Raw genomic sequence first — 14,658 nt, forward strand, 5'->3', positions numbered from 1 at the left:
ATAATATTTAAGCAAAATTAGTGTTTAGTCTAGAATAGAGGGCCATATAAAAATCTATGGTGGTCTGGATTTGGCCCAGGGGCCTCAAGTTTGGCACACGTGCTCTAATCTAAACACATAGTGAAAGTTGGAAGGGAATAATTGCAGATAATTCTCCAAAGTATTCTGGTTTAGATGTTAATAAAGCAATCGAGAAAGCAGACTTTGATTTTTGTACGGCTGAATTTGTACTGTATTGATCTTCTGCATTACTCATTTGCATGTGTGCACAGAAATCCGGATAACCTGGTTCAGACACCATTTGCATGCAGACTTCCAGGGATTGTATTTCAGTGAAATCTTCCTGGCTAAATAAAGAAGTGAATTATGAAATGGGGAAACAAACTAATCAAATGCTGTCTGTCTTTTTTATTCATTTATTCTTGATGAAAGCCGATCAGACAAAAACAATCTGCAGTAAATGTGCATACCTTTCAATAAAAAAACATCCTTACGTGAGCACAAACATTGTTTTTGGCAACAAGGAAGTGTGAGATTTAGCTTTCAAGCTGATACAAGGAGTGTGAGATCTGGCACTTATGACTGTATTTGGCATCTCACTGAAAAAAAAACATATTTGACACCTCTTCTAAGTATTTTAATCTTCTCAACCTCCCACCAGTTTTACTGTTGTGTATTTTTGCCATTTTAGTCCTGAACTGCAATCAACTTTGATGTAATTTAATGTTTAATAGGCGCAGCAAATGGAGAAGCGTAAATACTTTTTCAAGTGATATATTTGGTTAATAAGAAGGATAAATGTCATGATGATCAGACAAATTAAAGGGCACCATAATTAGTTAACCCATTTTAACAGTTATTGCAGGCTGCACAGGCTGACAGATGTGTCTGATTACATTTGATCAAATCATAATCGGATCTTACAGGATGTGACTGCTGACTTCCTGTGCAGACTGAAGACAGCTTTAAAGCATCTCTCTTTGCATGGTTTGGTTCTGCAGAGCTTCTGCTAATAATCCAAAAACAGTTGGACAGTTTTAGGGAGAAAGATGATACAAATGTAGGATATTTATCATCTATTAAATCATCTATTAAACGTGAAACGTGTTAATAATAAACTCTCAAAAGCAGAGCGTATCAAACCTCATGAGATCATGTTCTAGTATAAAATAATAATCAGTCAAATTCTATCTCCACTGCTAATTTAAAGCTTGTTTAAAAGGATATAAACTATATGTTCCTTGAAACAATAAATAACTCGTAAATAAATGTTCTGCTCTCTCCAGGTGAGTGCCAATGTCCTCATCTTCCTGTGCACCAACATCATTGGCATCTGCACCCACTACCCGGCGGAGGTTTCCCAGAGACAAGCGTTTCAGGAGACCAGAGGCTACATCCAGGCCAGGCTCCACCTGCAGAGGGAGAATCAGCAGCAGGTACGACTCCTCCATGGAGACGCAGGCTTTCTCAGCACATTATCAGTTCACACTGAGTAAGATTTCAAATTCAGGTCAAAATAGCAAATGTGACGAGGACTAAGTCTCCCAGAGGGCATTGTGAGGTCTTTACAGATTCCTCAAATGTGCAATCTAAGCTTTTTAATTATGTCAAATGCATAAAAATGAGGATGTTCATTACATGTTTTTGCTCAAAATCATTCTTAGATGATGAGATTTTCTTGTCTCTTTAAATCCAAATAATCTGCTGCTGGTCACGCCCCTAACTCAACGTTTACACTCACAAAATGGCTGCAAATATATTATACAACCATAAATCTTTAAAAAGCAGAAGTTGAGCCTCCTGCACAACCAACAAGCAATGAGCAAATTGGTTCTGGATGGTAAGTCAACAACAAAACATGTCGTTTCCAGGAGCCATTGTACAGAGCGTACAGCTGTGAAACCAGTTGACCAAACCTGCTGGGACTCCACTTAGGTTGCTAGGTAACAGCGCAGTGCCTGTTGAACAACAATCAGGAGGTTTTTGAAATGGGTCATTTTTCAGAAACCAAAAACCATTAACTTACTGCCAAAAAGCTTCTGGGTGATTTTTTAAGTGCTTTGAATGCTTTTAGATGCATTTGAGGCCTGAGAAGAAGCACAAAAACTTGAAAAATGTGTTTTGCATAATAGGTTTCCTTGAACAAAGGCTGTTTTTTTATTTACTTTACAATAAACCAGTCCTCAGCATTGATTGTCAACTAACAACAGGACTTATGACTCTTTGAAGAGAGCCAAATCTTTCAGAAGCCACTCACTTTTAGGAGCTGTTCAAAATATAAATTTTTGAAAATGTAAATTTTTCTAAGAAGAACCCATTTTTTTAAATCTAATTTAGTTTTTATGAGTGACATTCACAAGAAAGTAGAACTATATATTTTAAGTAAAATTCAAAATTAACCAAATACAAATCTCTGGAAAAAAAAACCCACAAGCTACTAAAAAATAAAGCTCTTTTAAGTTCAAATATGAAAAAAGTTTGTAGTTTTATTTTGTTCATGAAAAATAAAAATGGAGCAACAAAGCATATCTTTTTGTTCTAAAATTTCACGTTACGGTAAACAAACCCTGAACGTGTAAGTCAACGCTAAATAACAACTTCTTACACTTTATCCTAAATCTGAATCCAGTTTACTTTATACACATTAACATTGTGTGATCCTTTCTGTAAGCTGCAGTAAATTTTACCCAAATTAAATTCTTTAACTTCTAACGGATCGTAGTGACAGATTAAAATCACTTTCAGAAGCGTGCCTTAACATTCTGTGTTCAGACAGTGATGTTGTGAATGACACAATCTGCATTTTCTATATTTTGTGTGTGTGTGCGTGTGTGTGTGTGTGTGTTTTTTCCAGGAACGTCTGTTGCTTTCAGTGTTGCCAAGGCACGTTGCCATGGAGATGAAGGCTGACATCAATGCCAAGAAGGAAGACATGATGTTTCATAAGATCTACATCCAGAAACACGACAATGTCAGGTGGGCAAGCTGGGTTTATTTTTTCCTGAAAAGTATTCATTTACACCAGCTTGGCAGGAACAGTTTCTGACTGGCGCAGTGGGAAAAAAAAAAATCGCTGTAAGATTTGTTTGCTTGTTCCAAAAAAAAAAAAAATTCTCCAAATTTTCGCCGAGGCTGTCGCTCGTCGACGCGCACAGACTCACACACACATGTGCGGCGCGCTCGGAGGGTAGAGTGGTTTGGCAGAGTGGAGGCTAATTAACACTAGAGAGGGAATACTTAATCACCCGCAGCCAAGATAAGATAATCCCCAAAGATGGAGAGCTTTGGCACACATTCAATTACAGCCCTGAGCACACACAGTCCATGCTCACACACTCTCACTCTCTCACACACACACACACACACACACACACACACACACACACACACACACACACACACACACACACACACACACACACACACACACACACACACACACACTACAGCCACGCAGAAGTCCTTGAGCCCACTTTAAGGTCAGACCTCATGCCAAAGCCAGCGGCCCTGCAGATAACAAATTACAACTGCAAGCTAAAAGTTGTTGTGTCGCTTCATAAAAATGCTTTTTAAACTCTGCTTCTCTTTGTCTTTCCTCTGCTTCAGTATTCTGTTTGCAGATATTGAGGGTTTCACCAGCCTGGCGTCCCAGTGCACAGCCCAGGAGCTGGTCATGACGCTCAATGAGCTCTTTGCCCGATTCGACAAGCTGGCGTCGGTAAGGACGTTCAGCCGCTAGCTGCTTTGTTTGTTAAAGGGGATCAGTCTTTTTGTTTTGTACAAAAACGAGAAATTATTTTTGTGTCATTTTGTAATTTGAGATTTTTTTTTCTTTCCAAAATAAAAAAAAGCAATTGAGTAGTAATTTGCTAAGTATTTCAACTATGGAAGGAAATCGGTCCTGCTTTATGTAATAATGCCACAATATGTCATAGTGTAATAAAATTGTGCTTTAAAATATAATAAAACATCATTAAAACTGCATTATGAAATACTAAAATCCTTGAACGCATTTTAAATAATTTTGTCTGACCAAAAGTTCAGCATTTATTGACCAAAGTGTCTTGCAGGATCAAGAACATGATCGTTATTAGAAGAATAATGATCACGATGAACACAGTTTGTGGTTGTTTATTACATAATGCGCCACATTATTACATTATCATCTCTAAAAAAGATGATCTCCACATTTTGTAATAGATTGTAATAATGTTATTACAGCAGAAAGCAGTAATAGAAGGTTTTGCGAAACGTGTTGCAGGATTTTATTACATTTTGTGTCAATAATGCGGTGTTACAGGAAGAATGTGTGAACCTCAATGCAGAAAGACGGTAGGCCGGGATTGGAACCCGCAACCTGGTCACAACAAGGCAACAGTGAAACAACTTCAATAAAAACAAAATTATCTTTGTTCAACCAAGGCATACATTAAAAAAAATGCTAACGCTTTATTTGAAGGGGTGTGCATAAGACTGGCATGACACTGTCATAAACACGACATAACACCTGTCATGAACATAAAGACGTCTTTATGAATGTTTATGACAGTTGTCATGAAGTGTCATTCGATAAATAATGACACTCTTAATGTAACTCTTAATGCTCTAAAAGTTGCATTAAAAGTCGATTAAAAGTGCTAACTTTGCATGATTTTGTAAATAACGACAATTTAAAGCAAAGTTGGCATACAGATATTCTTTCTGTTTATTTCTTACCTTTCATAATAATTTTCCCCTTCCTGTCCTCCTCTTTATTCTTGTTTATTTATTTTCTATTTAATTTTTGCATAAAACAGCGCCGATGAACACGTCGTCATCATCTAGATTTGATTTCATGTCACATAAAACGTTTCTCTTCTGACGTCATAAACTTCTTGTCCGCTGATCGTCCAATGTTGGCAGACCGAACTGTAGCCATGTTTTGTCTCCGTCACCATGGAAACGCTAATTTGTTGATCATGTTAAGTGGAAATAAGTCTGGGCGGCAACACTGGACGACTTTGCGTTAGTGGACTTTGCGAAACAAATTCAATAAAAACAAAGAGATAAATATCAGGAAGAGTCTGGTTCGCCATCTGTCATGACTTAAATCGTTGTTTTAAGAAGAAACAGATTTGAAACGGATTAATCTCTTAACTTTTTTTTTATGCTCTCTGGAAGACAAGTCTCTCATGACGTCCTGTCTTTAATCCGTCTTTCTCCTGTCTCTTGTTTCTCAGGAGAACCATTGTCTCCGCATCAAAATTTTAGGCGATTGTTACTACTGCGTGTCGGGGCTGCCGGAGCCGCGCGCCGACCACGCCCACTGCTGCGTGGAGATGGGCGTCGACATGATCGAAGCCATCTCGTAAGCAGGAAATGAAATAAAATCATTCTGGGCTGCGGTGAGTTTTGCCGTGTTGTGCTTCGCTCGCTGATGTGCCCGTGTTTACAGGTTGGTGCGTGAGGTGACGGGGGTCAACGTCAACATGCGCGTGGGCATCCACAGTGGGCGTGTCCACTGCGGCGTGCTGGGACTCAGGAAGTGGCAGTTTGACGTGTGGTCGAATGACGTCACGCTGGCCAATCACATGGAGGCTGGGGGCAAAGCAGGGTGAGGGGGAAATCACATTTACTCTTCTTAAATCTGTTTTCATTAATACAGTCAATGCTACCCGCTAAGAAAAACAAATAGAATATGAAAATTATTCATATAATTTATGTTACATATTATTATCCAGTGCTACTCCAAAGATTTTTGGTCTATATTAAATTATAATATTAATCATATTTGGTTAGGTTAGTAATATTTGTTTTAGTCACATATTTCCTGTCTCGTTTGTAAGCAAAGATATTTTTGTGGTTTCAATCATAATCAAACTTCAATTCTAGACTTTCTGGAGGTTGTGTCATTTTTACATACCAGTTTAAAAATTTAGAATAATTAGTGGAACAGATTATTATAAGGGTTATTAGCATATACAGGTATGCCAAGTCTTTACTTATGTTAATTATGATGAATATTATAACCACACCAATAAAATTATTTTAAATAAAAAAACTGTACTTTTAATCTGACAAACGACCCTTATCTAAACGCATATTTTAATTAATAAAAAATTATTTTATGTGCTCTTAAACAATATTTTTGGTAAGTCACTGATGTATTGCTGCAGGACCTTTGTCTAGGTAAGGTTGTTCCTATGTAAATATAAAGTAGAATAAAGCAAAGTTCAGTCTAATTAGACTAAAATACAAACAAAACGTTCTAAAGCAAAAATAAAAGCATCAAAAAGAAAAGGGAATTGCAGAAAATAAAAGTAAATAAAGAAAAAAAATTATACCTTTTTAAATGAAAAACTAAAATAAAGTGAAATTGAGTCTGTTTAGGCAGTAAAAACAAAATAAAGCAAAAAAAGAGAGCAAAAAGAAAGGAGAACTAAGCAAAATAAAATTAAATAAAACTGACAAATGTAAATAAATTATACCTTGTGAAATAAAAAAATGAAATAATGTAAGACTGATTAATGTAAGTAAATTAAATAAAAGTAAATAAAACAAGATATTAAAATAAAACAAATTAAAGCTGAGAAGGGAAGAAAAGACAGTAAAACAGAACAGAAAACTCAAATATTCAAAAAGGAAAAAGATTAAAAAAAACAAAGCAAGACAAAAAGAAGTAAAGCTAAATGAAATAAAATAAAATGTTAAAAATTGTCCTTTGACTCCACCAGGCGGATCCACATCACCAAGGCAACACTGCAGTACCTGAACGGAGATTATGAAGTGGAGCCGGGCTACGGAGGGGAGAGGAACGCGTACCTGAAGGAAAACAGCATCGAGACCTTCCTGGTTCTGGGCTGCAGCCAGAAACGGGTCAGAGCACAAACACAGAAACATTTGATTAGAACAATAAGACCTTTATTTTTCTCATTCAGAAAAGATGTGAACTTTCCAGATGAATCTGGTCAGAGCCTATTAATCTATTTTTATGCTTAAAATAGATTAATCTTTTACGTGTTATTTTTGGTTGTTTTAACTATTTGATTTGAGCACGAAAAACCACAAGTGTGTGATTTCTTTCCCACTGACAAATAAAGCTCTCCGACTGCGTGTCTGCTTATCCGGTTGGCCAGAGAGAAGCCAGATACACAAAGTGCCCTTAGTCACTTGTTTTGTCGTTCGCTGTGTGTTGTGTTGCACGAGAACAGTTGGTCAAGCCTTGGTGTTGTTTTCTCTGAGCAGAAGGACGAGAAGGCGATGATGGCGAAGATGCAGCGGACGAGGGCCAACTCTAACGAGGGGCTGATGCCACGCTGGGTGCCCGACAGAACCTTCCCCCGGACAAAAGACTCCAAAGTCTTCAGACAAATGGTGAGGCTGAGAATCCATACGCTGGCGAGAAGCGACAGGCTGCAGCTTCTATTCAAAATCCATCATCTTCTCTCCTTTCCTTTGTTTTATTAGGGGATTGATGAGTCCTCCAGTAAAGATAAGTGAGTCCAAACACTTTGTTACATTTTTTTGTTTTGTTTTGCTCCATTACCTCGCTGTGGTTTTTTCCCCCCTTATTTTATTTTTTTAAGAAACAACAGTAAAACACATTTGAACAGACAAATAAAGTCACCATAACAAACATGTAGTTCACATGTAAGCCTGAGGGAAAATGGGTTGCATCAGATTACGATTAGCGGTGCACCGATTGTTTTCTGGCTGATCCGTCGATTACCGATCTTTAAAAAACCTTTCCTGTTGACTCTGATTTTGACCGATACCAATTGTTTTTGTCTGAAATGTTGCTAAAGATAGCAACAAAGTCACTTAGTTGCCAACAGCGGGATTACTATTGTTAACTGCAGACGTGCAGACATGACATGGAGTCAAATGTCTCTCATGGGAGAAGAGGAGTGGTTGATTTTTAATTAGGATTAGAGTGTGGGTTTTGATGTCTTCAATGTTTTTATCTTTACTTTTCATCTATTTATTAATGTCACATAGTGTTTTTATTTTTTCTTTACTTAGCCACTTTTTTGTCGTAACTTTTTTACTGCTAGTTTGTAACTCTGTAATTCTGTATCTTTATTTTCTTTTATGAAAGCCGAGGCGTTCAGGAGGCCATGAACCCAGAAGATGAGGTGGATGAATTTCTGGGGCGAGCCATCGATGCTCGGAGTATTGACCAGCTCAGAAAAGATCACGTCAAGAAGTTCCTCCTCACCTTCCAGACGTCTAGTCTGGAAAAAAAGGTCCAAAATAACAAAAATGCTTAGTTTTTCTGTACTTCAGAGTAAGCATGCTGCTTTACAGAATTATAACGTTTAATACAAATATTACAGTTTCACTGTGTCAAGACAGTAACCCAACTATTTATCGTAATAAGAAAGATAAGTAGGGCTTGATTGGTTTCAGAGGCATGATATTCCAATTTATTTTATAGCCAGCTGACTAGCAGTGTGCAGCAACAATCTGAGGAGAACTTTAAAGCAATGACAGTGATACCAGTGCCCTCATTGTGTCTACATTAGTAAATATTTTTAATATTTTCATACCCCCAAAACATTGATTTCCTTTTGTTTTGTTTTTTTTTGTTTGTTTTTTTTGTTGCAGTATTCCAAGAAAGTTGACGACCGCTTTGGGGGATATGTTGCCTGTACTCTGCTAGTATTCTGCTTCATTTCTTTCATACAGATTGTCGTCTTTCCACAGTGAGTACCTCTAAATGTGTCTGTTTCACATTTAGACATTTCAATATTTACCATTTTTAACAGAATTTTCCGCTTTGATTGATTCAAATTTTACAGAAACATCTTTAACGGTTTCCAAACTAAACTAACATTAGCTGCAAATATTGAAGCTTTAGTTTGTCTTTCACTGAGCTCAGTTAGAAAACCTGTTCTGGACTGCAGAGAAGTTATTTGTACTAAATTTATGAGATATTTTTTTCTGAGTCTAACCAACGCTGTTCTGCATAAAGCTGAAAATGTGGAGAAGTAGCACTTATGATACTTTGACGACGTCAGAATCAGTCGCAAAAGGATGAATTTACTTGTAAAGTATGTTCACAGTGAGACTAAATTTAGCAGTGAAAAATGTAAATTCATTTTATACAGTTGGCTTCACTATAAAATTCCATTGTGTTCAGTAGACATGCTCTTTTAAATACCAGTGAATGACTTGCTAACATAACAGAAAGCACTTCTAAAAATACATATATTTTTTCCAAAAGTATTATCTCAGCTGCATTTATTGACCCTTTGTACGTGACGTCACTCTCTTCAAAACTCAGCCCACTGCGCCATGATGGACACCAAAAACAACCTATGCGCTCCTGTAAAGCTTGTCATAAAACACACATGTGGTGGCTTAAAATCGCTTTTATTTAAAAGTAAAAATGGGTGCTGCGCGGTCGGCTGCACAAACAGACAAGGAGGCAAGCTAAAACTTGTCATTTTATAATTTTTCTACTAATAAATCTACTAATTACTAATACATATACAATTAATTCCTAAAATTTCTGTATATTCTGTATAATCTGCATAATCTGTATATGTGCATATACTTCCCATATTTTTATTTTTATTATATTATATTTATACTGAACATTTCATTTTTATAACCACCTTTGTACACCTGTAAATACATATTTATACCCTGTATAGCACTTCTGGATAGATGCAAACTACATTTTGTTGCTTTGTACTTGTGACGGTGCAATGACAATAAAGTTGAATTCTATTCTAATTCTATTTTATTCTATAATTTTTAAAGAGGAAAGATGGCGGCTATACGGTTCAAAATAGTATCAGCCCAAACTTTGCAGTTGTAATGCCTTTAGTCCTCTGGGAAGGAGGAGTTAAAGCTTTGCAGAAGTTTTTAGTGTCTTTGCTCCTTTTGCGAAGTGAAATGCAGTGAAGAGGATTGTGTTTTTTAATGACGTAACCCAAACAGAAAAAGTGTAAATCCTAATGTCAAGATGATGGAACCTGTAAAATGCGGTACTTAAGGGAATATTTGTTGTGAAAATCCAACTGTAATACAGTCTGGTGGCTCTTATTATTGCAAGAAACACATGACTATGTGCCTCTTCCTTGTCACAATTTTTCAAACTGCAATAAACCTTTATGACTCCAAACATGGGAAAATCTAATTAGGAGTGAAGACCCCACACATCCCCTCTGTAATGCTTGGCACATATTTTAGGATGTAGCCACTAAGAGACCAGTTTAATCTAATTAAGAAGGTAAATATCTTTAACGTTCTCCTATTTCTACATATAACAGTTCCCAGATTGACTACTCTGAAAAACCAAATCATCGTTGTGTTTGGAAAAAGGATCTAAAAAACACTTTCTCTTATTTTGCTCTTTGACTTCATGTATTTCTGTAGAAGTTGTATGTAAAATTCTCCTTCTGAGCTGTTTTGGTGATTCATTTTGACTGCAACATATGACAACAAGAAACAGGAATGAATGCTCTACTTAAGGAATTTAACAGGAGATGTAACTGAATCCTCCGAGCTCAGAAATACCAACATTTGTTGAACCAGATCCTAAATGTCCCTCTGAAACTGTTTATGTGTTTCTTTTCCCTGCAGCACTCCAGTGATGCTGGGAATCTACATCAGTATCTTCATCATCCTCGCCAACATTCTCTTCATCTGTGCCATATACTCATGCATCAAGGTAGCGGAGCAGCTCATCTGGGCACAATCACTAAAGTGTTGCTCTTTTTGTTTTTCATGCAAAACGATTCTTGCTCCTTGAATTTTGGCACATTTTGTCTGGTTGCAACCACAAATATCATTGTTTCTTATTAGTCTTTTTTACTGTAGACTAAAATAAAAGAAGAACAAGATTGTGAAGTTAATGAAAAGGGGATTTGAAGTCTGGTGTTCATTTTTATTCATCTTCCTGTAATAGAAGAGAAATAGCCTTTATACATTCTGGTGTAACAGCAGCAACAGATATATAGTAGGGATGTAGCGATACACTAATCGCACGATACGATTCATGATATTCTGCTCAGGATACAATATACATATTCATGATATAAAATCCTAAAAAAAAATACACTGACATTTGTGGTTGTAAAGCAACAAAATGAAAGAAATTTACAGTGTATGAATATTTTTATAAGGAACTGTACTGGGGCAATATATATATATATATATATATATATATATATATATATATATATATATATATAATGTGGAAATCATTTGTGTTTGCAGCTCTTCCCAGCTGCAATGCAAACCGTTTCAAAGAAGATTGTCCAGTCTCGCACCAACAGCACCCTGGTTGGAGTTTTCTCCATCATCCTCGTCTTCATCTCTGCCTTTGTTAATATGGTGAGAAAGTTGACAAAAAAAAATGTATATATTTTTTTAAGGAAGTGATTCTGAATGCGTTTCTGGATGATTGTCTCCAGTTTGCCTGCGACACCCAGAGCTTGACAGAATGCGTCGCTGAGAAGCTGAACACGTCTGCAGGCCTGGTGACGCCGTGTCTGATCCGCAGCTTGAATGTGTCCATCGAAGGAGGTTTGGAGATCTGCCCCAGCCAAGGCCCCTCCTGCCCCTTTCCCGAGGTCAGGCAACCATCTTGAACCACTTTCCTTTGGAGCGGCTTCCAAGAGAAGCAAACAGATTTTTCTTTGACTCGTGGTTGCTGACTCGTGGTCGCGGCTGTCTCCTGTCTGTTCCAGTATTTCAGCTACAGTGTGCTGCTGACGCTGCTGGCCTGCTCAGTGTTCCTGCAAATCAGCAGCATAGGGAAGCTGGCCCTCATGCTGCTCATCCAGCTCACCTTCCTGCTGCTCGTGGAGTGGCCACAAGTAGCACTATTTGACAACGCAGACCTCTTCGTCACCTCCAATGCCATGTGAGTGCAGCAGCGTGTTGTGGTAAAAGAAGCAGTTATGTCCTGTGATTTAACATTTTGGTTGTATAACTAAAACTGTCCAAAACCTGGCATCAAATCACCAAATGTTTGTCGTTTGCTCATTCTTTGATGGCATTCAACTACCGTATTTTCCGCACTACAAGGCGCACAGCATTATAAGGCGCATAGAATAGACGCTACAGTAGAGGCTGGAGTTACATTATGCATCCACTAGATGGAGTTACACTAAAGGGAATGTCAACAAAACAGTCCGATTCGGGTCGGCAAGGAAGGAAATATTCCTTCCTATACTGGGCCGGGGCGTGGCCGGTCGATGGTCACCCTTCTCTGTTCGCGCACAGCATGTTCGTGGAGAACGTGGTGCTAAATGACCTGCAGACGACCCGATTCTAGATGGTCGGTAGGTAGGTAGGTCAGTCAAACTTTATTAACAAACCAGCGTTCTGACAACTATCCCAGCATGCAACACGCGCTTCTTCTTCTACGGGGGAAAATGAAGTCGGCGGCTGCTTACCGTAGTTGCTAGATCTGTTGTGGCTCAATATTGGTCCATATATAAGGCGCACCGGATTATAAGGCACATTGTCGGCTTTTGAGGAAATTGAAGGTTTTTAGGTGCGCCTTATAGTGCGGAAAATACAGTAGTTCATCTTTGACTTTTTTAAAATACGTTTTGTGATTTCACTGAGCTTCTTTTTTCTCTTTTAGTGCTTTAAATGAAACCAGTTGGTAAGTTTTGTTTACATTTATGATATAACTTATTTTTTATATCTCTACCAGAATGAATAAATATAAAACATTAGCTTGTTTTTTTATTTATCTAGTCATTAAATTACCTTAAATTATGTGAAGAAAGTGGAAAGTAAATTAAATATTAGTGTCTTACTCTGTGATATTTCTTTTTGAATCAACCGTTTATCTCCTCCTATTTTTTTCATTAGCATTTAAATACTTCAAATTTTCACATATAGACAATATATATTAATTACATTACAGTTTATGTGTCAGAAGTAAATATTGATATGAGAAAATAGTAATTGTCTTTATTTCTACTCACAAAATATTTTTTTATTTGTAATTTCAGGTCCAGTTTCAATGAAACTACAGTTGAGTGGTACGTTGTTTCAGTTGATTTTGTTAAAAATGTAATAATTCCTCCAAGTTTCTTTCATTCAGTCTGAGTTTCGGTCTCTTTGCAGCCCATACTCTGTGACCAAAGTGTCCCTGCGGGTCATGACCCCTGTGATCCTCACAGTCTTCGTCCTGGCGCTGTACCTGCACGCACAGCAGGTTGAATCCACGGCTCGCCTCGACTTCCTCTGGAAACTGCAGGTACGGCCACCAGAGGGCGCTGTTGGCTTACGTTTATGCTCATCTGTCCCTCTGTGATTCCTGTATTCTCAATACCAAAACATACTCGAGTAAGAGTAGTACTAATTAAACATACTTTTACTCAAGTAAAAGTAAAAAAGTATTTGTTAAAATAAAACATATATTTTTTTAATATTTAAAAATTACCATAATCAGTATATAAAGTTATGTGGAAATTGCTGTATTTTAAATACCAAAATGATAATTCTTATCAATAACATAATTACAAAATCGGAGAAAAGAAATATTTTCTTAATTTCTTTTACTTTAAAATTATTGAAACTTTTTTGTCTATTATTCACCAAATAGTGCATGCAAAGATTACATTACGGACAAACAAATAAATTAGATAAGAGAATGAATGAGCCCAATAAAAATACTCCTAAAAGTAAATATTTTCTTAAGCATTGTGAGTAAGTAGCTACTAATACTCTCTGGATTCCTGGTGAATAATTATGTCTCTGTTGTGGCATCCTGGTCCTAATCAAAGCTGCTTGTTTCCTGCCAGGCTACCGAGGAGAAGGAAGAGATGGAGGAGCTGCAGGCCTACAACCGTCGCCTCCTTCACAACATCCTGCCCAAGGACGTGGCTGCTCACTTCTTGGCTCGAGAACGGCGCAACGATGAGCTGTACTACCAGTCCTGTGAGTGCGTAGCCGTCATGTTCGCATCCATCAGCAATTTCTCCGAGTTCTATGTGGAGCTGGAGGCCAACAACGAGGGGGTGGAGTGTCTCCGGCTGCTCAACGAGATCATCGCCGACTTCGATGAGGTAAAACATTGTTTTTTTTTTACAAAACTCAGATCGCAGTATTAAAGTGCAGCTTGGAGAAAATGAACATCTGCTTTTGTTAACGGCTCAGATCATCAGCGAAGAGAAGTACAGGCAGCTGGAGAAGATCAAAACCATTGGTTCCACCTACATGGCGGCCTCCGGTCTTAACGACTCTACTTACGACAAAGAGGGTCGTTCTCATATTACTGCGCTAGCAGACTATGCTATGAGACTGAGAGAGCAGATGAAGTATATCAACGAGCATTCCTTCAACAACTTCCAGATGAAGATAGGTACAGAGAGAAAATGATGGGGAACATTGTAAGCCTGTTCTTCACAGCGCATGTTTTTACAAAGTTTGTGTTTGATTCACAGGTCTGAACATTGGGCCAGTGGTAGCAGGAGTCATTGGCGCCCGGAAGCCCCAGTATGATATTTGGGGCAACACAGTAAATGTGGCCAGTCGCATGGACAGCACAGGTGTACCTGACCGCATTCAGGTAACACATAACAATGGGAATTCAACTTGGAAGGACGAGTGGCATTTATTCAAATTTAAACAATACATGTAGATTAAAATGGTCTACATTAATTTTAGTTTTGATTTTTTTTTTCCTTTTCGACTTCTTTTGAT

The 14,658-nt window shown here is 37.6% G+C and overlaps 1 protein-coding gene across 2 annotated transcripts in view; it reads left to right on the forward strand.

Annotated features, from left to right (window-relative positions):
• Positions 1–14,658, forward strand: part of adcy6a (adenylate cyclase 6a) — a 51,990-nt gene that overhangs the window by 32,972 nt on the left and 4,360 nt on the right. For both annotated transcript variants that reach the window (XM_017305823.2, XM_017305824.2), the window contains exons 4-23: positions 1,287–1,436; positions 2,855–2,976; positions 3,607–3,718; positions 5,220–5,347; positions 5,435–5,593; positions 6,714–6,855; positions 7,225–7,353; positions 7,447–7,475; positions 8,078–8,225; positions 8,587–8,684; positions 10,573–10,660; positions 11,209–11,325; positions 11,406–11,564; positions 11,682–11,857; positions 12,587–12,607; positions 12,963–12,992; positions 13,078–13,210; positions 13,758–14,021; positions 14,113–14,317; positions 14,400–14,524. In XM_017305823.2, coding sequence (XP_017161312.2) covers positions 1,287–1,436; positions 2,855–2,976; positions 3,607–3,718; positions 5,220–5,347; positions 5,435–5,593; positions 6,714–6,855; positions 7,225–7,353; positions 7,447–7,475; positions 8,078–8,225; positions 8,587–8,684; positions 10,573–10,660; positions 11,209–11,325; positions 11,406–11,564; positions 11,682–11,857; positions 12,587–12,607; positions 12,963–12,992; positions 13,078–13,210; positions 13,758–14,021; positions 14,113–14,317; positions 14,400–14,524 — 2,535 coding nt within the window. The remainder of the gene's footprint in view (positions 1–1,286; positions 1,437–2,854; positions 2,977–3,606; positions 3,719–5,219; positions 5,348–5,434; positions 5,594–6,713; positions 6,856–7,224; positions 7,354–7,446; positions 7,476–8,077; positions 8,226–8,586; positions 8,685–10,572; positions 10,661–11,208; positions 11,326–11,405; positions 11,565–11,681; positions 11,858–12,586; positions 12,608–12,962; positions 12,993–13,077; positions 13,211–13,757; positions 14,022–14,112; positions 14,318–14,399; positions 14,525–14,658) is intronic.

The sequence above is a fragment of the Poecilia reticulata genome, chromosome 7, assembly GCF_904066995.2.
Source record: "Poecilia reticulata chromosome 7, P_reticulata-male-v2, whole genome shotgun sequence".
Lineage (NCBI taxonomy): Eukaryota > Metazoa > Chordata > Actinopteri > Cyprinodontiformes > Poeciliidae > Poecilia > Poecilia reticulata.